We start from the raw sequence: 23382 nt of genomic DNA, 5'->3' as shown, positions 1-23382 counted from the left end.
CAGTTTGCCTCTACCTTCCCCACATTTTTTTGTTGCAGCATATTCATACTCCCCCCCCCCCCCCAATGTGTTTTCGAGAGAGTCAAAAAGTTTAAATCTTCCCTCCCATCCACGAAATAAGAATTTCGAGTTTGAACACCCCCTTTTTTCCTAGTGAAAGATTATTCAGGTAAGTTGTAATTTTTTTTCTGACTATACCCCCCTCCCCTTTTTTGAAAAAAAGTTCTTCTGCTTGTAATTGCTGAGGAAAAAAATGTTACATTCCACTGTTTATTCTGTGCCCCCCCCCCCCCCTTTTGAAAAAAAGTTCTTCTGTCTGTAATAGCTGAGGAAAAAATGTTACATTCCACTGTTTATTCTGTGACATTAATGAAGCCAAAGAGATGACATTTCAGGCTTTCTGGAAAGCCAAACTTGTTAACCTTCCAATCATCTCATCCAGTACATTATAATTTTTTTTTTATAATACATGAATACAGAAAATAAATATTTAACCATATATGCATTCACATTAATTTCTTTGAAAAGTAAGTAATTGTGTCTATGACATAAATAAATTGTATGTGTCTATGATGTAAATAGCAGTGTAAAAAGTATTACACAGATAACTGAGTATTATCAATGTAAACACCATGTCATCTGAAGTTTATAATACATTAAAATAGACTTAGCATCAAATGAAACATTTCTTGCATCATTTATTTTTTTGCCCTAACTCCTAAAAGGTTTTTGAGTACCTGTTTTGTTGGGAAAAGCAAAACCATTTATATAACATCCTTTAAAGTGGAGGCTCCAGTAGTAATGATGTCCTAATGGAACTGATATAAATCCCAGTGTAGACATGGTCAATAAAAATGAAAATAAACTGAAGTTAGAAAACAAATTCTATAAAGAAAAACTTCAGTTTCTTCATAAAAACATGAGATAGATAATGCTAACCATTAACTTACAGCAAATACATGTAAAAATTAAATAAAATAGATCTTCTGAAATATTGACAGCAAGACAAGTCTTTTGATTTTATTTGAAGACAAATTGATGAAGACAATCAGTGTCAATTAAGCCACAGTGTCTAAGATGATTTGTCTTGGTCCTTTGTCAACGTAAATTTCCACCTCATTTTCCAGGCCCTGATCTGCAGTGTTGATTAAGCCACAGTGTCTAGGGTGAGTCGTCTTGGTCCTTTGTCAACGTAAATTTTTGTCTCGTTCTCTGGCCCCTCGTCTTCAGGGTCAATTTCCCCCTCAAACATCTGCTGTAACAGGACCTCCACCTTCTTACGACCTACAAAAATAAATACAGAACACTAAAAGAAGTTCCATCAGGGATTCTTGTAATAAATACTGTATACAGGGAAATTTTTGCCTCCATTTTCATACAGAGAATTATCTGAATTGATTTGTGATAAGTGTGATGTTTTGTCTCAACTAATTTTTTTTTAAGTATAAATATTCCCAAATATTATACTTCATCTATATATAGGAAATTTTAAATTCCTACTTTTCTTTTTGAGGTGAAATCTGAGTCCCTTCTCTGTAGATAAATCAGGTATACTCTCTGTATCGGAATCTGAGTCTGGCTGGTCCACATTAGCAAGCTCTTCATTGGGAACCAGTTCAGAGCCATCATTTGCCGTAGACAACTGACGTGGTCTTGGGCCGGTCCTAAACATGGAGAAAAAGTCAATGTAGACAAAAGTTGTTTTGTGTTTTGCATAGTATTACAAAGAAAGGAAAAGGAAGTTAGTGCTTAGCTAGTAAAAAGTCAATTAGAAAAGACTCCATTCTTCCAGTTACATATATTGTTCAGAAAATCATTCAGTAAACATAGATATAGAGAATTATTACATGTAATTAAACATAGCAAAGTCTTTGGTGTCCCCGACAAACTTTTAAAAAATTCCTTGTTAAATTTTATGTTTAAAGCAAACTCTGATTTGATTTAACAGATATAGTGAATTTATTTTATGTCCCATAGAGGTTGAAAATAACAAAATTTACATCTTTTATAAAACATTTTTAAAATTTCAAGATTTTAAATATAGAACTGACATACAATTTTTGTAAATATTTATATTTGAAATTCAGTCCAATAAAATCTTTATTTCTTAAAGATAAGTTTTGGATTTAATATTTCACTGAACATTTTTGGTTGTCATAGAAAGGAAAACATGCATATGTTGTATTGCAAATTTGTGACATATACTTCAATGAATTTGTTATATGAAAACATGTATAACAAATTACAGATATAGCAAAGTGAATTCACAGAACCTCGGAACTTTGTTATTCCTGAGTTTTACTGCTACAGTGTTTACATCAAATCTCATTGTTATTTTTCAATACCCCTTCTATGAATGATTAAAAATTAAATGTTAATTTACAAGCTTAAATACTTTAATTTATCAAACATACTGTCCAAGGCCTAATCCCAGATCACGAATTTTTTGTTCGACATACGACTCCAACTTTCCCACCTTTTGTATGGTGTACTCCAATATAAATGCCTCAAGAATAAATGCAATAAATATACTGAAATAAAACAAACAAACCCATATATAATCCAAAAGACTGGTTCCAAAATTAATCAAACACATTGCACTTATTTAAAATATATAATAAATTACTGTATAACAGAAATACTTCATATAAATGTAATAGTGTTTTAAACTTACTTAAGGACGATGATGACACAACACATATGAAAACAAAAGAAATAAAGACGTGCCACTTTACTGGTCACTGATACAAATCCTGATGCTAACAGTGAACCAGTTAAGGAAGAAAATAGCAAATGCTTCTTGGCTTAATGATTAATAAATCAATAATAAACCTTGTGTCTAAAAGACATTAAATAAAAACATTTTAATAATACATTAAAATGTTATTTCATAAACAACCAAGGTAATCTGCAAAATCTTGCTGACAGATCTCTTAAGAATAAATAGAAGCATAGATACCATTGACTGCAAGGGAAAAGCAGTTTGTAGTAGTGTTAAATTTATTGAATTTTGTCAATTTCATAAATGTCTTCCACTAGATTAAAATGTTTGTATGGATTAACTGGTAGTTAATCTTCCATCAAACATGCATTATTCCCCTCTACATCTATAAATAAAGTAACTTTACTTCCATATCATACGGAGTCAAGTACTTAAAGCTGATCACAATAACTCGAATTGAAACAAAAAGGATATCATGCCACTGATTGACAACAGTAAGTTCCACCAGTAGAACCAGGGAGTGGAGGAGGTCGTTAAAGTTGTTGTTACAGTAATGGAAGGTGTAGAACTGAGTGCCGTTCAGTTTGGCATTCCCACAGAAAGGTTGTGACGTCTGGTTGTAGTAGTCGTAGTAATGGATCAAGTTCTGGAACACCTCCATACCAATAATGGCAAAAATATAGTAAAACACCTGAAAATGTAATAAAACACCCCAAAATATAGTAAAACACCTGAAAATGTAGTAAAACACCCCAAAATATAGTAAAACACCTGAAAATGTAGTAAAACACCCAAAAATATAGTAAAACACCTGAAAATGTAGTAAAACACCCAAAAATATAGTAAAACACCTGAAAATGTAGTAAAACACCCAAAAATATAGTAAAACACCTGAAAATGTAGTAAAACACCCAAAAATATAGTAAAACACCTGAAAATGTGGTAAAACACCCAAAAATATAGTAAAACACCTGAAAATGTAGTAAAACACCCAAAAATATAGTAAAACACCTGAAAATGTGGTAAAACACCCAAAAATATAGTAAAACACCTGAAAATGTAGTAAAACACCCAAAAATATAGTAAAACACCTGAAAATGTGGTAAAACACTCAAAAATATAGTAAAACACCTGAAAATGTAGTAAAACACCCAAAAATATAGTAAAACACCTGAAAATGTGGTAAAACACTCAAAAATATAGTAAAACACCTGAAAATGTAATAAAACACCCAAAAATTAACAAAAACACCTGTATGTAGTAGAATACTTGAAAATTTAGAGAAACACCAGAAGTGTCAAAGTAATAAAACTCCTGAAGTGTCAAAGTAATAAAACTCCTGAAACTATAGTAAAATACCCCTACATTTAATAAAACACTTCAAAACAGTAATATGTAATAATGAAACATCATTACATGAACACTGTATTAAAATGTAAGCTAAAGGGGTATAAAATCAAATAATAAAGACTTAATATTCAATAAAACATAAAGATATGTATGTTTTAAAATATCCTTTAGATAATGCACAAAAATTGCTTTGAAAATCAATTAGCCTAAATGCTTTACTTAATAAAAAGGATTGATATTTGTACTTAAGATCATTCAAAATTTTTAAATGTATAAAACTCACCACAATGACCCCTCCATATGTAATAATAGATGGTCCTATGTTGATGATTGTTTGAAGGATAACTTTAAAGCTGAAAGTAAAAAAAATCTGTATTTTATAGATATACATGTAATACTCATTGTACATATAAGACATGGTTAGACCTGTAAAAAAAAAAATTAACAAGCAAAAAAAAAAAAAAAACAAAAAACAAAAAAAGAGAGAGAGAGAGAGAGAGAGAAGCAGAAGTGTTTAAGAATTTTATGGGAAAAAAAACAAAGAACAAGTATGTAAACTTTGAGGAAAAATGTTTTAAAGAAATAAAGTAATAGACTCACCGTTTAATGCTTCCAAATATTTTAAAAAGCCTCAGAACTCGTAATACAAGGAGATAATCTAGTAGCTGAAACTCCTCATAAGCTAGAAATATAAATACAGTCAAACCTCATTATCTCTAACTCCATCGGACTGAGAAAAAACTTCAAGATATCTGGAAGATTTGAGATATCAAGGGTAAAAAAAACTTAAAAGAATAAGTGGTTGGGACTTCCAAATCAGTTCAACATATCCATGGTATTTGAGATATCAGTATTCAAGATACCAAAATTCAACAGTACATAAATATATCATACACTTTTTTTGGTTATTATAAGAATCATTTGTAAGTAAGTAAACAGGATGGAATTAAAATCTGATCTGCATAATTATATAGATTTAATTAATAATATTGCCCATCTAGGATGTGACTTGCTTCTATCATTTTCGGTCTTCAACTTGAAGTTACTTTTAAAAGTTAAATCTGGGGGTAAGATGTACAGAAATTAGAGCTGGACCAATAAAAAACAGAGGATCTTTGACTTACTGGAGTCTTCAATGGCCTCAATAGCAGAGGCAATGACAGCTGCTCCAATTACTATGAAGTCAAATCTGGAATAAAAAGAAAACTGTTTCAAAACTTTATTGCAAAGATCGATAGTCTAGGATCTCGGCATTTGAAGAACTTTTTAAACACTCAGCAGGATTTACTTGACGTATACATACTAGAAGAGAATAACTTCCTAAAAGCTGTCCTTGACCAGAGTCATTTATGCATAAGTCAGATGTAGCATATAAATCATTCTGCAGACTAAACATTTATAAACTCAGAATGTACAAGCTTGCTTCCTATTCAATGACTTTAAAATCTGGCCAATGACACAAGTCATAAAAGTTTTCATAGGATCATGAATTTACATTAACTAAAGGATTACAGTTCATGATATGTTTGTATGTATATGAACCATATTTGTTGATTTCTAGTCAAAATAATTCTTTGTGCTTTACAGGTTTCTTTCATTCTGTCAAATTTTGTAGAAAAAATCAGATCTGAATACAAAATATCATTCAGGCATGAATATTAAAAGAGCTAACTTACACATTCCAGAAGACCTTGAAGAACTCACGGGGTCCAAATGTGTAGAGTTTTAATACAATTTCCAACATAAATATCCCCAGGAAGAACCAATCTGCCTCGTCCACATCGAATCCAATAAACCAAGCATTAACAAAGATCATAAAGTCAAAGAAGTACCGAAAGGCTCTGAAATCAAAGAAAGAAAAGACTTAATAGAAAACATGTACATGTTTAAAAGAATATCTGAAGTATACTTTTACACTGGTCTCATTATGTACCAGGATTTATGTGCATTAGGACCTTTACAATGTGAGATGTAAGTAATATAAAATTTAATAGTATGTACTATTTACTAAAAGAAACAAACTTTATAAATTTTATGAATAAAGTTTGACAATTACTTGTGCCTGACCACCCGTTTGACCAGTCCACTGATGTAGGAGTTGTAAATGTTGGGAAATGTCTGCTCTAGGAAAGTTAATCTGTCCTTGACCTCTGACAGCTGTAATTCTAACAGATCAGCTAGCTTCAGGAACTGTTGTTTGCCTGCAATGGCAAAAAAAAAACCTTGGTAAATAAATATTAGAAACAAGTCTGCTTACTAAACATTAAATCTAATTTGCATTCGTTGGTGTTTGAACGTTACAGATTTGAACAAGTTAAATTTCCAGTACTTGTAAATAAGATGTAAATCAAAATTTAGTCATCTGCATTGCAAATAAAGATGCCATCGCAATTCAAGATGCAACATTATAAAATAGTAAAAGGCATAAGAATAAAACATTTATTGCTTTTTATGGAACCTTTAGACCAAAATAATGCCTTCTGCCAAACAGCCTTAGGCAAACAGTTAGTCAGAGAAAATGAACAGTCAATAAATGTATGTTTAATGTTTCTTTGATTTTACATGTATGTCAGTTGTCTATCAGAAGATGATGATGCAAGTAAAATTCAACAAATTTAATCAAGTATAACTTCAGGAGCAAAATTAGATGCCAATCATTGCTGAAGATGAAAATTTTATGAAGAAAAATTTAATGTAGAAATTAATCAAACTGTTAGAGTTATCTTTCTTAGAAAAGATTCATTCCTCCTTAAGTTAAGGTTTATCGACCCTCTGAGAAGAGAGATAACTCTCACTGGGATAAATGATTACTATTCCCTTAAAAAACAAAATATCGAATTCAAAAGACAATTTCTGTCAAATTTTGCAGCGCAACTTATTCCGAAATTACTTTCATTTCAATTACAATTTACATTTATTTTGCAAAATCATTATCATTGAAGCAAAATTCTACATTAGTAATGAAGATTATGAACATTTTGCAATCAGGGTTTGGGGTAAAATGGAACAATTAAAACACTGGGGAAGAGTCAAACACATTGAAAAAGAGCAGAAAATACATGTACATGTATAACAGGAACCTGCTGCCAAGTCACATGACCAGTTTTATTACGATGTATGTACTCACGAATCATGTTTGATCCATCAATGTCCAGCACCCTGATCAGTAGGTCAATGTGGCTCCTACTTCGGTTAGGGATGACACGCTTCATTAACTCACACCACACAGTGTAGGTCACCACCAGGCGGTCTCCATTCTGAACTTTGAGGATGTCAAACGCCTGACCCAGCTTCTTCCTCTTCCCATACACAGCAGCCTTAATCTCATTCTGAAAAAAAACATACCTCAGTATCTTCAATCAATTTAGCTGTCACTGTAGCTCAGTTGGTAGAGCACTTGCTCCGTGATTGGATGGTCATGTGTTCGAATCACAGCCACAACTGACCGAAGTGGATAAAAAATAGGTAGCAGCTGTTCCTTTGCCAAGTGCTCTACACTTTAAAGAGAAAGTTGCGGGTCCTTCGTATGAGACAAAAAAAAAAATGAGACCCTGTGTCATGGTAGGCATTGGCACGAAAAAGAACCCTCACTGCTCAATTGCTCTGAGTGCAGAGTATAGGTCTAAATTTGAAGCCCTTCACCGGTATATGGTGACGTCTCTATAAAGTGAAAAATGCTCAAATAGGACGTAAAACAACACACAATCAATCAATACAATCTATTTACATCAACTCTCTTTGTTTCTTAGAAAAGAAATTGAAACAGCAATAAAATAATGTATTGATATGTTCTTAAAGAAAAAATATGACTAAAATTAGTATATGAAATTAATGATCCTTAGTGGTGGCATACAAGTTCTAGGTGTCACTTTAACCTTGGGATGAAGCACAGATATTCACCTTATGTTTAATCATTATAATATGATGTATACATCTAGTACTTTTTTAAATAATAATGATTAATACATAAGATTAATTGACCTAAAGATAGACCTACAACTGACCCCAATGGATTTAAAAATTGCACCAACCTTTAGGTTTTTTCTGTAGCTGTAGTAAATGGCTGCGAGCACTATACTCATAAAAATTAACCAACAAATCACAATGTACATAATGAAGAAGACAGCGAACCAGTTACTGCTATCATAGGCAGGCATCCTACAAAGGGGAGATAATCCAGTATTAACCAACAAATCACAGTGTACATAATGAAGGAGACAGCAAACCAATTACTGCTGTCATATGCAGGCATCCTACAAAAGGGGAGATAATCCAGTATTAACCAACAAATCACAGTGTACATAATGAAGAAGACAGCAAACCAATTACTGCTGTCATACACAGGCATCCTACAAAAGGGGAGATAATCCAGCAATACTCAAAGATATATAGTCATGTACATTTCCTTAAGGACATTCGATCCTGAGCTTTTGAGCAGATTTTGGTCTGGAGCTTTATTTCTAAAATTCTGCTTTATTTTTTAATTCTAACATTAAATCTGAATTCTACAATGCAAATTATACTATATCCAATGAAAAAAACGCGATTAAATTCCATTCAAATAGGATTAAGCCAGGAACTATATTTTGTGGCGGAAGATTTTTTAGAAGAAAATGATCATTTTTTCCCTTTTGAAATATATACAGTACTGTTAAGTTTAGATTCCTATTTTTCCATGCTGGTTGCACACAGAGCTATTTTGTGCATTGAAATGTTTAATGCTGGTTCTAAAATATTAATTAAATCAGTTTTTGTGAATTCTATCATCATATTGTGACAAATATAGAAAATATATTCTGAAACTCCAGGAAAAAATTGAGCCAATTTTATCATAAAATTAACAGTTTTTTAGTAATATCTAAAAAATAACATCATAGACCTCCACTTTTGATTTTCTTTTCTAAATATATAAGATAACTCTGAGCAATCTACTTAAATTCAGCAAAAGTTTAAGACTTTAAAATATTTTTCTTGCTTGTTAAATTTTTAATGCCCGAAAAATGACATTTTGTGAGTGCAGAAAGGTCAAATAATTGATTATGCGAATCAATTTGAAAATTTTTCTTTGTCACAATTTTAATTTGTCTTTTTTAAGAGAGAATAATAGCATACTTTGTCCCATGATTTATTTGGATAAAAAAATATTGGAGGGAAAACGTCGAAGATGTTATTTTTTATTAAGACACAAATTCAGTGCAAAAAGGTCATTTTAAATGTACTGTAGCGCCAAAAGAAGCATATTGACCCCCATTTTTTGTTTTGATTTTTAATTAAGCTATGTGTGTAGAAGCTAAAAATATACTTGACAAAAAAAGTTTAAGACTTTAAATATCAGGATCCAACGTCGTTAAAATCATTATTACACAGGATCATTAAGTATTAGAAAAGTTGCATGAATTTGAATTTTGAATAAGAATTAAAAATCAGCAAAACAATTATAATATGTAATTTCGTAATGGAGTTTATAGTAAAACATTGTCACACACCACGGGTTTGAGTCCATAAGCTCTGTTAGAAAGAATTGATGTGAATCATCTGTGGGTTACAGAGGATGATAGTAAAATTTATTTCTAATTTTGTAATCGATGCTATGAGTACCTACATGACGTCAGGACTGTTTGCCGTGGTAACGAGAACATACAGGTCCCATATACTGTCCAGGTAATTCTTGAAATATGGTTTACCATTGGCATATACAAGGTCCCTACAATCAGGACAGTTTTATTATTTCTTATAAGTTCATCTTGATTGCTGGTAATTTTATAGATGAAGACTCAGAAAGATTTTTATGCAAATTATGAAAATTAATATTCATAAATATTTATGGCTTTTAAATTAGGAAGAAAAAAAATGAGAAAAATTATAGAAAAAAAATGTTGGAGTATTCTCCTTGTAGCTTCCTTAATAGAGAATTCATTATTAAGATAGAAAAAGAGAGACCGGCCTAACCTCCTACTGAAAAGTTTTAACGCCAGCAACCCGAACAACAAAACACTGAGAAGAAACAGAATCAGGACATTCATAATTTCTGGAACTGTCCGACGGATGTTTCGAAAGGCTCGACGGATCTTAAAAAAAGAAAACATTTACTTGAAGCAAATTCATGAGAATGTAAATACTTTACTCTCATAATAAATTCATTTTATATACTAGATAGTATCCTTTATTTGATTTATTTCCAGATTATTAAATTTTAATTTTACCTGTTTTCCGTCAGGGAAGTTGATGAGGAATAAGGGCCGTAGCGGCCGAGACCACCTGATTGGTCGAGAGGAAGTCTTCACATTGTCCCAGATTAAAAAGCACAGCATATCAATAAAAGTTAGCTGTCAATCAAAAGTAGGCTGGAATAAGTGACAGCATACAAATACATGAAATCACATCATAAAACCTGGTTTTCGCTTTTGAAATGGAACATTAAATGCTGGTTAAACTTCATTTCAGCTATATGTGCATTTACCTCACAATTAAAAATTAAGTCAATACAATGTAGGAATGATAATATGTTGTATAGTATGACTTTGGTCATTTCAATAATAATAATGATGTTCCCTCATATCGATCAAACTGTAATTCTTTAAAAAGTCCTCTTCTAACAAATTGCATATAAATCTCGCATTGAAAAGTAATGAATATTAATTGGGTTGGTATGTACACATGTACATTTTACAAATGCACATGACCAAGGTAGTATTCTTTCTGAATGAAACAGATTACAACACATCAAAATGAAACAGTTTGTAGGCAAACTAAAGAACTAGTACTATTCAAAAATACCAGTATATGAACAGTACATCAAAAACTCAGCAGCAAAATCATTCCAATCAATGACACGCATACAGTTGAACTTTGGTATCTTGAACATGGAATATCTCGAAAACTATGCATTTGTCAAAGTGATTTGGAAGTTCCAAGCACTTTTCTTTAAGAACCCTTTATACACTAAAGGAAAAGATTTTTTGGACATTGAGAAAATTACAGTGTGTAAAGGTTTAAATATTGAGCTTATCTATCACATTTTCAACACAGGGTACCTTGCATTTACCCCGAGGAAAAATGTTCAAAGACAATGAAGTACTAATGAACGGAAATCACTGTTTTTTACTTAAGTGGGCAAAATACCTGCACATGAAGTGTTCAATCTATTCATCTTGGCCTATTAAAATGTTATGAATGCTTGATTTGATCACAAATTAAGTTATACTGTACATTTCCATTTATTTTAGTCTAGATCAAAGGGCAAATTACTCTCTCTGCATAAAATACCATAAAATCAGATATCTCTAGTGTGCAGTGTATAGAGGGTTCTTAAGTAATTTACCTCAGTATCTCAAACTTGGAATACTCAAAGTTTTTTCTGGGTCCCATTGAGTTCAAGATAACAAGGTTTAACTGTATATTGTAAAATCAACTGTAGCTATTTTTAAAAATAAAATATAATAAGTGCCTGTAATTAGGTATTTGTTAAAATGACGAACCTTGGAACATTCTTATATCGTATGACATTTTCGTAATGATGAAAATATATTACAGTGTACTGTACATGTAAAATGTATGTGCTGTACTCAATTTAGTATATATAAACTGATTGTATGTCCAAGTCATGCAGTATTTAAAAAAATATTTCTAAATGCTAGTAATATATGCCACTAATATACATTTCTACCTCTGCCTTAATTATATCTCATTCAGGCATTATGAATGAGTGCATTAAAAATGTGAATAGCACTAAAAATTGAATTTAGTCTGCTAATGAGATTACATGTAAATACAGAGTGAAAAAAAGACTTCAGCTAAGAAAGCCTCAGATGATTAATGATTCAATCAAATTCTGTTGTACGTGTTATAAAATTTGCTAGATGTTCAAAGCTAACAATTTTACTATCGATCATGTTAACAACATTATTTCTCCAGTGATTAAAGTGGCATTAAATTTTACATAATATTTTAATACCAATTTTTTGAGTGCAAGAAAAAAGTACTTTAAGTGAAACAAAGGACTCTGTTTACATATACTTCACACATACATGTAACTACGTTGTACTTTCAGATTATCATTTTTTAGAAAGGGAAATGAATATCAAATTGCTTTTAAATGGAATGGAACCTTAGTTTAATTGCAGTTTTTCACCTTTAGTAATATCAATGTTATCAACCAAAAAAAGAAATATAATTCAAAACAAACAAAAGCATCCAAACAATTTATCTAATGAATTAGTCAACACTGTGCTGAGAGTTAAAAAAAAAAACAAAAGTCAGGCTTTAGAAAAACTAACAGTTTGTGCAGAAAGAAGAAAGTTGATAATTTGTTCAAGTAATGTTAGAAAAATAGCAAAAGCTTCACAAAAAGATCTTACAACACATCTGCTACCTACCTCTCCTCTGTGCAGGCTTAATTCAAATGGGAAGATCTTATGTCATTAATGATATCAACATTTCTAAACTTTATATTCGTATACAATCCTGTAGTTATGGAAAGTTTTTGCCAATAAAGTCTTAATTAGAATTGTCTTAAAAACTACCGGTACTCTTTCAATACTGTGATTAAAAACACATCATTGAGTATTAAAAGAATTTTTAAAAAATGAGTACCCAAAAAAGTAAATTAAATCTTTCTTACATGTAACTTGGTATATTTTATATTTTTGTTATGGACAAATTGAGAAGTCAGCACTCATGGAGAATAAATTATGCAAAAATTTTCATTTCCATTACATTTCATCAAGTGCACATTTATGAAATAATGTGAACCAATTTCTATTCCCATGCAAGAATTATCCCTGAGTTTTGCAGTCTTCTACATGTATATTTTTCCCTTCGAACAACAGGTACATGTATTTAAAATTTGATTGTGTATTTATTTATAAGAATGTTTCCGCAGTTAAAAGAATTACTAGTCATGGATGGATTTCAAGCGGACAAATCGCAAAATAGTTGTTGGTTAATAGTATTTTTGGGACACTTACCACTATGACAACAAGGATGAGGATATTTTTGGTGTCCCTCCAAAACACACTTCTCTGGCTGAAGTACGCACAGTGAGTAAAACGGTAGATAAAGAACGAAAGACACACCAGCTCCAGAATCATGGAGGCCTGCCAAAGGGAGAAAATTCACATAAAACATAGGCATAGTACTGTTATAATAAAAGGATAATCAGTAATCTCTTTGGAAGGCATAAAAAGAGATATATAATTTTAAAAGCTAATAAAATTAATGATCTCAGTCCTTTGATCTGTGACACTGAATGTTACACCTATCTTTGGTAAACTCAGAAAACAGCTGATTAACAAAGTTACATACTACTCGTAAAGGACTTACCCATGGAGGTATTTCCCATCCAGGTTTAGCAGGTCTCTCGAACAGAGCCAGAGCCAGATTAAAGAGAATCATAAAGTAGAGTAGATACCTCAGATAGAATTTGTGGTACAAGTTGTATGATCTGTTGAAGAGAAAAATCACTGGATATTCAGATAAAGGAGGCAAAAAGGTTGACAAGTTCAATAATAACTGTCGATCACTTAAGTTTAAAACTTCAGTTTTCATCAAGATCGATTCCATATTTTGTATGGCCTGTGCACTGTCACTTCTTAGCCAACTAAAGATGATTTTCAATTTGTAGTTAGGACTGGTTGAAATGTATACTTGTGAATCACTCAGTCCTTATACAGAAGAGCAATGATTCTCTTCCTCTTGCTAAAAGATACACCTAGAATGAGGCATCTATATGATACCGATGAATATACACACAATTAACAAATGTCCATTACCTGACATAAGTAGGGTCTGTTTTAAATGTAAAATTTCTTCCTTCTTTTGCATCAATCACTAGAGTAGCAGCTAAAACAATATCCTGTGAAGAAACAATTCATTACAATTAAAAGTACGGTGAAACCTGTCTTTTTCAACATGCACAGGGGGACAAACTTTTGTTGGAATAAACAGTGTGTGGGATTACACAGTGTAAAGAAAAAAAATATGGAAAATAGTAAAATGGGAATGAAAATAAAAGCTGGTCCAGGGAATTCAAAGTGAAATGGATTGCACAGGTGTCAGATTAGACAGTATTCAATGTACTATTTTTATTCAAACAGAGAAACAGAACATCAAAGTTGATATTATAGGATACTAGAATAGGACAATCACTTATAATTTAATTTTTAAAGCCTTGAGTGGAATCAATTTATTAGTAAAGGAACATACATGTACCACTGTCAACCTCAATATATATATATCAATTTATTATATATACATGATATACATCAATTAAGCTATTCTGATCCAACTCAGATTTTGATTAATCTTTATTTTGGTTATTTGTAAGGAATCACGGCAAGCAATATTGATGCAGGATCAGAAAGCCATCTCAACCTAACACAGTTGGTCCTTGTCACTCTCTCTGTCTTTGGTCAATATCACTTGACATGGACCACATTATAACCACATATACATGGATCGATGGACTGTACACATCCTTATCTAAACTTTAAAGTCACAATTTTACTTCAGAAACTTATGTTGACACTCTTATTTAACTATTATGTGATACTGACCTCCTCTTGAAGATGCCTAAGATCCTCATGAATGCCCCACTTTGTAGCTGATTTTTCTATGGATTCTCTTGTTGAGCCATTTCCACCGGCTGAGGTGTCATTCTCAACCTTGGAATCCTTTTTATCATGTTTTCCAGACTCGATGGGTACATTCGATCCTTTACTGTTAATTTCGTTGATTGAATCTTTTTGTTGTGTTGCAGTGGTTGAGTCTTGCTCTATTGTTTCTGGAGATTCGCTCATTTTTCTCTCCTTAAGTAAATATCACGATGTCAGATCAATATATTTCATCGTTAGCAAAATCTTACCATTCAGTTTATAAATCTGATCGATCATCAATCAAATTTGGCCCTAAAAAGAGCACATATTGTGTATTTTTTCCACTAAGTTTAGTCTAGGGGCGTTCCTCGTTGCCGGTCCTCAATGTAAATTGAAAGCCTAAAAACTCTGTATTAGAATTCCTATTAAAAAAGCGTTTACTAGATTACAATGAAAACGGAGGAAAACAACTCGGTCTCCGAATGGGAATGTGTTGTATGCGGGAATTGAGGAAGGATCGATATATTTTAATTATTACTTAAATTTTTATGCAAATAAAATTTTCTTGTATATGTTAAGATATACTAAAGAGGACAGAAAGACTAAAAATTATTTTTACTCGTGTACGAAATTCTCAATGAACGCATTAGCAAATAGAACGTCTCGCGCCGTAATTTTCGAAATCATTGCACCGGCTAAAAGAAACGATGTTTAGCCCAAGAACCCCATCAAACCGGGCTAGGTCATCACCGTACACGCCTTCAGGAGTAAATCCTCGGTCCCAGAATAGAAGAGTGTCAAATCTTTTCACACCCAAAGGAAGACAAACGTCCTTTACACAAAAGTGAGTGTAGACCTTTGTAAAATCTTTTAAAATAGGCATATTCATGGAAAATCATTTAATTTATCAACAACTAAACTAAAACTGAGTAAAAGCTACAGCACTTTTTGTTTTCTTTGTTAGTATTTGATTCCTTTAAATATTTTTTTACACACCCAGAACAACCACCTGTGGCTTTACAGGTTGGGAGCAATCGCCCCAGATTGGATATAATAATGAAGTATTGTAAATTCCAATAAACATGATAAATATAAACTCTAATGCAATTTTTTTGTAAAACGCATTTTGATTGGCTAATGGAATGATATATGAGGCAGTTTAATGAGTATTAACGAGAGTGAAGGCTTTTGATTATGACGTCGCAATAGAACAAGGCAAAACACAACGCTTCATGACGTATTTCATCTGACAAAACTCACCAAAAAATAGGCAAAATAAGAGGTAGACATCAAACAAAATGCATAAATTGCATTAGAATGTGAACAACTGTCTTCTCATTTGTGACTTTGCGACCATTAATGCTGATTTAATGTTCGCAAACATCCATTTTCATTCTTAATTCTGTAAGTCCTGTCAGAGAAAGCTAATTAGCTTGTTTTCTGTGTTTCAGAGCCCATTCCAACAGATCTCTTCAGACCTCCCAGCTGATTGAGGAGACAGAGGGGTACAGAATCGAGGGGTTTGGGACTCCTCTCCCTGTCCTCATCACTGAAGCCCTAGCGCTGGCAGACAGTAAGGCCAAAAAAAATAATAGTCTTGTTTCCTGCTACCCGACTGACACTATATTTCTGCACCCGATCCTAAAGATTTTTTTTAGTTTTGGAAAACAAAAATTGGGAATTTCATGTCCCAAAACTGAAAAAAAATTTATTCAAGTGGTATTTCATGAAATTCTATGCTGGCAGACAGTAAGTGTTACACTGGACAATAAAGGTACAGCAATGAGGGGTTTGAGACCGCTCTCCTAATCAATGTAGCCCTGGCCCTGGCAGACAGAAAATGAGGAATCTGGGAAAGAAAATACATGTAACAGTTATAAATTTGTCACATTCATTATTCATCATACACTACAGATATAGTAGTCTACTGTGTGTATTCAGCTTGGATTTCGTTCATGACCATGGTATGAAAGTCCTGTTGACCTATCAGAGATCAGTAAATTTTCACCAAATGTTATAATTTTTTAAAGGATTGTTTAGTAGAATCACTTGATTTAAGAAGAAAAAAAATAGTCTACACTGCTAGCAAGTACATTTTTTGCTCACCTCGACGAAGTCGAGATGAGCTTATGCTATACCCCCGGCGTCGGCGTCCCGGTTAAAGTTTTAGGAGCAAGTCCATTCCCAAGTAACTATAAGCCCTACCTAGACCAAACTTGCATGGATGATGCATCCAGGGATGGACACTACCACACTTGCTTCGGATGCTGGATCTGACCTAGATTTTCCTGTTTAGTGACCAGGTTAAAGTTTTTGGAGCAAATTCATTCCCAAGTAAATATAAGCCCTACCTTGAACAAACATCTAGGGATGGACACTACCACACTTGCTTCGGATGCTGGATCTGACCTACATTTTCCAGTTGAGTGATCAGGTTAAAGTTTTTGGAGCAGGTCCATTCCCAAGTAACTATAAGCCCTACCTGGACCAAACGGACATGGATGATGCATCTAGGGATGTATGCTAACCAACGTGCTTCGGATGCTGGATCTGACCTAGATTTTCCAGATGAGTGAATTTTAGCGATATTTTAACCAAATTAGCATGGATGATGTAGCTAGGGATAGTCACTTCAAGACTTGCTTTGGATTCTGAATCTGACCTACATTTTCTAGATGAGTGACCAGGATAATTATTTTAGAGTAGCTATATAACATTATGGTCTGTTGTGATTAAACTTGCATAGATGGTGCATCTAAAGATGAAAACTTCCAGACTTACTTCGGATGTTGGAACTGACCAAAATTTTCTTGATTTGTAAACAGGATAAACATTTTTTGAACAGGTCTATTTCCAAATAACTATAAGTCGTACTTAAACCAAACTTGCATAGATATTGATCTTGGGATGTATACTACATAAAAAAAAAAATATGCTGTGAAATGTGCCCTACTTAAAGATAACATTCGTCGAGGTGAGCTTCGTAATCTTTGATTACCTATGTTTTGATAAGTGTTTTGCACATGTTGCTGATATTGAAGTTTAGAACTCCATTGCATAAAACATTTCTTATAGTGATACTTTTAAGCCAGCACAATGATCATGCATGACTTGCTGATTATTTTTCAGAACATACAGAGATAACAGTGAAGGTTGACCCCTCAGGATGGGCGTGGCTTGTAGGGGGGAGGAAGCTATTTGTCTGGAGGTACAAGGGAGGACAGAGTGCTAGGGTAAAAAATGTCATTTACTAATCTTTCTATGAATTTAAGCATTTTTCAAGAAGTCATTGTTGAGTAATTATTCCTCTCACTATAGTGATAAAATATAAGAGGATTTTTTTTCTTTTTATGTCTTACTTACTTGATAAATCAAGATTCAAAGTTTGCTTTTTAATTTTACGTAGGAAGTTCAATGTTTATTTTAGACCATATTCTGTAAAGAATTGACCTTACCACCAAGTGACCTTGCACACAATGCTGACCGAGTCTGTGTCATCCCCAGCCATACGGACAAACAGTCCGCTTCCTGTATCGCTGTGTCACCAGAGGGCGTCGTCAGATACTGGCCGAACATCGCCTACGAAGGTTCCTCCACAGAAATCAGTGCAGAGCTCAGAGGAGATGAGTGTGCTAGTGTCGTTAACTTTGAGGTAAATCTTCCTGGGGATTTTGTGAATGAAGATTCTTTTTTAATGCTTTAGATGTGAAGCCTTTTTGTCTATAAAAGATACGTTATAAACACTAACCTTTTGTTATAGTCAAGAAGAGAAAAATCTGTAATTTATAAGACACATTTAATTTTAGCCGTTTGGATGCCTGCTGGCCACCACCACAAGTTCCCTTGTTCTCCTGTCTCCAGTGTCAGGCCAGGTAAGTCAAAATTTACAACATTGTCCAGGTAAGTCAAAATTTACAACATTGTCCAGGTACACACCTCTCTAGAGTCAGGGGAGGTAAGTCAAATTTATTTTCTTGTCCAGATAATTCATAAAGATTTACACACCCCTAATGATGTATATCTGATCATTTTCAGGTTCATCTCGAAACCATTAAGTAATATATTTGCAGTAATCTTAGAATAAAATTTCCAGATACTCTGATATGCTGTAAATGTTGCTGCTGCTTCAGGGTGTAGGGAATAAAACCTGGGGTGAATCACTATACACCCTTGACTGAACCCGGATAACTTATAATATCTCTGTCTTGTAGAATACGTTGACCTGCCATGCTCTGAAGGGATCACAAGGAATGTTTTCAGGAATCGGGAGACGAATGTCATCCTTCATATTCGGGGCGTCTACCTTACAACCATCAGGAGCAGTAAGTCTTTATACTAAACAACATATACAGTGAACCATCAGGGGCAGTAAGTCTGGTTTGATTAAATAAATTTATACAGCTATCTGTCAAGGGAAAATAAGGCTGATTTAACCAACCATATGAACAGGGAACTGCTTTTAGATGATTTGATTATGTACACAAATCATGCTATAAGTTCAATGTAACAATATTAGTTACATGAAAGCAAGGGAACAAGATAAGTGAGATAAAAGCAAATTTAAATAACTGTATTTGGATTGAATTACTCCTAAATCTGAGCTACCTATTTTTATTGACAGTACATGTTCATTTGTAGCCATTGCAGGCTGTTGTGTGTGGGAAATGTGAGGATGAAGATGAGCGGCCATTTTATGTTTTATCTGGGACACAGTTCCAGAAATGGGTCATCTCTCAGCCCGTCATAGAAAAGGTTCCTTTTTAGACAGTTTTCATATCAAACATTATTATACCTCTTCTGATTTTTCACTATATAAAAATTAGATCATTAGATGTGAATAATTCCCTAGAAATCGCTGTGAACGGAAGCTAATTCCCGGTTATCTGTAATCCTCTAGATTTACTTTTGTATAGGTATTATATGTTAATGGACTAATCCCCGTGCATTAGTCAAGTGAGCTAATCCCCACTCCAAAAGCTAATTCCCAGTTATCTGTAATCTTCTTTACTTTTTACTCTTGTATCAGTATAATAAAACAGTTAAAAAGTACTGGATCAACTTCAAACTATACAGGAAAATTACTGCTACTCCCGTAAATTTCTTTTCATATTCTTTTATTATGAAAAATCGTAATATAAAATCTGGAGTGATAAGCATGTTTTACTGTACAAGAACAGGTTAAGTAAAAAAAAAAGTTTTATTAATAAGTACTATAAATAAACTTTTACATGCATTTGCATATGAGAGATCCAGTCCCTAGCTTTAAAAGATGGAAGTTCGATTAGATATATCTCTGTTTTTCATTAGCTATTCACAAAAATAAAAAAATATAATACGGATGCATAAAATATGGTGAACAGTATAGATGCATATTGATGTTATGTAATTTTTTGAAATTTATTTTTTTACAGCTTTTCTATCAGATTGATGTAGAGAGGATGTTTAGAGAGTTCCTGTCCAAAAAAGTTTGGGTAAGGTGCTAATAAACTACAATGTATACATTATTAGGTATCTGTCCTGTTTTCTTGCTTGCTGTGACAAAGAAAGTTTCTCTTGTTTACATATTCTATCTTTTATAGTTACTTATTGTATGACTTTTTATTACAAAGGACTTTTGTGCTTGATTACTGTTTGTTATCTTTATATTTCATGTAGCTTAGAAAAGCTGGTTTTAATGTTGAAATAGTAAAAGCTGATAGATAAATATATACAATGAACAAAGCCCATTGGGTCAGTTTCATTACTGGAAACAAAAATTCATTTCTTGTAAAAAAGAAATAGAGTTATATGCAATACTTTAAATACAGTTTATATGTTGTTTAGAACCAGGACTCACGACAGCTGACGCAGCTGAAGACCTGGTTGTTGGACATGCAGCCCACACAGTAAGTTGGAAGTTTCTCATGAGTCTTCTTATAAGAAGTAGTAACTTTATGTTGGTTTCTTACTTTTGAATTCCATAGCAACCATTCCTGGCCCCAGTATTTTTAGCTCTTGTTAGCCAAAGGCTCAAAGAGCTAATGCTATGGCCATTTGTGCGGTGTGCATAACCTTTTTGGAAAATGGGCCATATCTCAAGAACCTCTTGGCCAATTTTTTGTCAAATTTGCCACAGAGTATCCTTGGCCCAAGGGCTTTCATTTGTACTAAAACTAGGGATATGTGCCCCTTAAACAAGGGGAGATAAGGCCATCATTAAAAATATCTTTGTTTCCCCTAACCCGACCCTAAAATCTCAAGTTGGGTAGGTAGGTAGGTAAATTATTTTTTTTTGACAGCAGTTTTGAAAATATATTCTGAAAAATTGAATAATACATGTATCTTTATAAATAAGAAAGAGCAAAAGAAACCGATTTTTAAACCGAATATCATACAAATGAAGCAACGTGTATGGTAAATTAATTTACAAATATTATTCATTTGAACTTGTGAAATATTTCAGGCTAGAGTAAATTTATTGAAAGCGACGAATATTTACAAAAAGACAAGATTCACAAATACTCAACCATCGGACATCCGAGTATATTTTTCAAACCTACTATCATCTTCGAGTACAGAAAAATTGCCAAGGGCCTCATGTGGTGCAGTGATTCTAGTGTTTTGTTTTGGAGTCAGGACGTAATTTAGAAGCTTATTTTGGAGTCACGACGTAATTTAGGTTCAGGTTTAGTGTGTCGCAGTATATATGTAGATGATGGCATGAAAAAGATCCCTTACTGATTCTTAAGGATCAATGGCCATAGGTGCCAAGTAAAAGTCTAAATTTGGAGCCCTCCACCAGGCAAATGTTTAAATGTTGTCGGAAACAACCTATTTTCAAGGGCCTAACTAAAGAAAAGTACACTGGACGTCTCGGGAAGCCATACCATAAGTCAACTTTAAGGACTTCAACACTATTTGGAAAGAGTGTACATGTATAAACAATATTTAATTCAACCAAACCATATCTAAAATAATTAAAGTTTCAGATACATGTATCTAATGTTATAGTCACGAAGTTTACCCTATAAACTGATAAATGAAAGGAATGAAGAAACGACATTTGAATTCTATTTATCAAGATGAAATAATTATACAAAGACATATTTACAACTCCTCTGGTCCTATATAGTAAAAGTACTTGAACTGTTTATTAGATCAAAACGAATGAAATTCGAATGAAATATAGTGAAAATTATTGATATGAATATGCAAGATGGGCCCCTCATCTGCTCATGAGGCAGGCTTTGCCATGCTTACTACGTACATGCTGTACGTTAATTTTAAAGGACCCATTATATAAATATTGCATGTAGTTGAAAATTTTCAACCCAAGAAAACCAATGTCAACCAAGGGGCAACCGAGAATGACAATGGGTTTCGAGGGGTGAAAATTTTAAATGTTACACTCAACTACATGCAATATTTTTTATATTATACTTAATGTTTTATACAAATACATATAACAGTGAACCTTACGCACATAAACTCTGCACAGTCACTATTTTTTGGAATATCACCCGTCGTCAAGCAATATTGACTGTTGCTACGCTGGAGGGTGTGGCTTCGTTATTCAGCGAGTAATAGTGTTTTTTAACAAATGTTTCTCGACCAATCAGATTCAACTAATTTACATAAAAGTATAATATTTGTAAATACCATCTTACCATTCCTTAGTCATGGTATATTTAATTCACGAAATGTTTCAAGAGTGTAGGATTCTAATAAGTTAATGATATATAATAAGACTGATACATCACCGTTGTTTTGTAACACAAACTAACCCTCTGTGGCCACATGTTGTGGGTGCCAAATGAGAATAAAACAAAAGCTACCGTTCTGATAAAAACGGATAATGATGAAATTGTATTTTATAAAGTTGATAAACAATAAAAAAAAATATTTGAATAATCTTCTTAAAAAAACTTTTCAGTCTGCACGATTTAATTGGGTCGGTCGCATTAGGGGAAACAAAGGTATTTTTTATTTTGGCCTAATTGGGGAAATATAACCAAAAGTACTGGTTGCTAAAAAATCTTCTCAAGAACCACTGGGCAGATTTTCTCCTAACTTACACACAAGGATGAGGATATGTTGAAGATTACTGTGAGGTTTAGAATCATCAAACCTTGTAAGTTGATGCAGCTTGGGGTCTTTAAACATATTTATCACAAGAGACCCATGGGCCACATTGCTCATCTGAGCATGCTGGCTAGGAAGAAGCAGAAATCAGTTCAGTATATTGAAAAGTTTTAAGGGGGGGCTTAAATTTACACTACCTCTGGATGCTTCTGTATCAATATTACGAATCATGGCTTTGCTGTTCTTAAACAGAAAAATTTTAAAGATTTTTTTCCTGTGTATTCCTATGTAAAACTCTGATTGGTCATTGTGGCCCCACCCTACCCACCGTAAATTTGAACAAATTTGAATATACACTACCTGTGGATGCTCCTATAATAATATGACTAATCATGGCTTTGCTGTACTTGAGCAGCAGATTTTTTCAAGATGATTCCTATATATTCTTATGCAAAACTTTGACCCTCTATTGTGCCCCAACCCCAGGGAGACCTTGGTTGGAACAAACTTGATTCTACAATACCTAAGGTTAATTCTGTATATATATGACCAATAATGGCTTAGTTGTTCTTGAGAAGAAGATTTCAAAGATATTTCCTATGTAACTTGTATGATCAGATTCTTAAAAGGGATATATAGGTTTTCCTTTTACTCCGT

The 23382-nt window shown here is 33.0% G+C and overlaps 2 protein-coding genes across 3 annotated transcripts in view; one reads left to right on the top strand and one right to left on the bottom strand.

The window, feature by feature from the left end:
• Positions 1-887: 887 nt before the first annotated feature.
• Positions 888-14976, bottom strand: LOC133177596 (two pore calcium channel protein 1-like). The gene is made up of 19 exons (XM_061312567.1): positions 14626-14976; positions 13843-13925; positions 13394-13514; positions 13039-13167; positions 10276-10398; positions 10022-10140; positions 9675-9776; positions 8104-8230; positions 7200-7401; positions 6129-6273; positions 5749-5913; positions 5197-5261; positions 4673-4754; positions 4356-4425; positions 3197-3413; positions 2675-2765; positions 2415-2531; positions 1501-1664; positions 888-1284 (listed from the first exon to the last, which is right to left on the bottom strand). The coding sequence occupies exons 1-19, from the start codon at positions 14866-14868 to the stop codon at positions 1148-1150; spliced, it is 2502 nt and encodes an 833-aa protein (XP_061168551.1). The 5' UTR covers positions 14869-14976; the 3' UTR covers positions 888-1147.
• A 343-nt stretch (positions 14977-15319) lies between these two features.
• The window catches only part of LOC133177645 (nuclear pore complex protein Nup133-like), a 31794-nt gene continuing 23731 nt past the window's right edge, over positions 15320-23382 (top strand). For both annotated transcript variants that reach the window (XM_061312598.1, XM_061312589.1), the window contains exons 1-9: positions 15320-15508; positions 16116-16237; positions 17794-17897; positions 18092-18316; positions 18471-18536; positions 18876-18986; positions 19303-19416; positions 20076-20135; positions 20488-20549. In XM_061312598.1, coding sequence (XP_061168582.1) covers positions 15372-15508; positions 16116-16237; positions 17794-17897; positions 18092-18316; positions 18471-18536; positions 18876-18986; positions 19303-19416; positions 20076-20135; positions 20488-20549 — 1001 coding nt within the window. In that variant the 5' untranslated portion in view covers positions 15320-15371. The remainder of the gene's footprint in view (positions 15509-16115; positions 16238-17793; positions 17898-18091; positions 18317-18470; positions 18537-18875; positions 18987-19302; positions 19417-20075; positions 20136-20487; positions 20550-23382) is intronic.

Source organism: Saccostrea echinata, unplaced genomic scaffold (genome assembly GCF_033153115.1).
Source record: "Saccostrea echinata isolate AGI-Se365-2 ecotype Australia unplaced genomic scaffold, CSIRO_AGI_Sech_v1 ptg000002l, whole genome shotgun sequence".
NCBI lineage: Eukaryota > Metazoa > Mollusca > Bivalvia > Ostreida > Ostreidae > Saccostrea > Saccostrea echinata.
The sequence above is the reverse complement of the archived record's forward strand: the minus strand, read 5'-3'. Positions and strand labels throughout refer to the sequence as shown.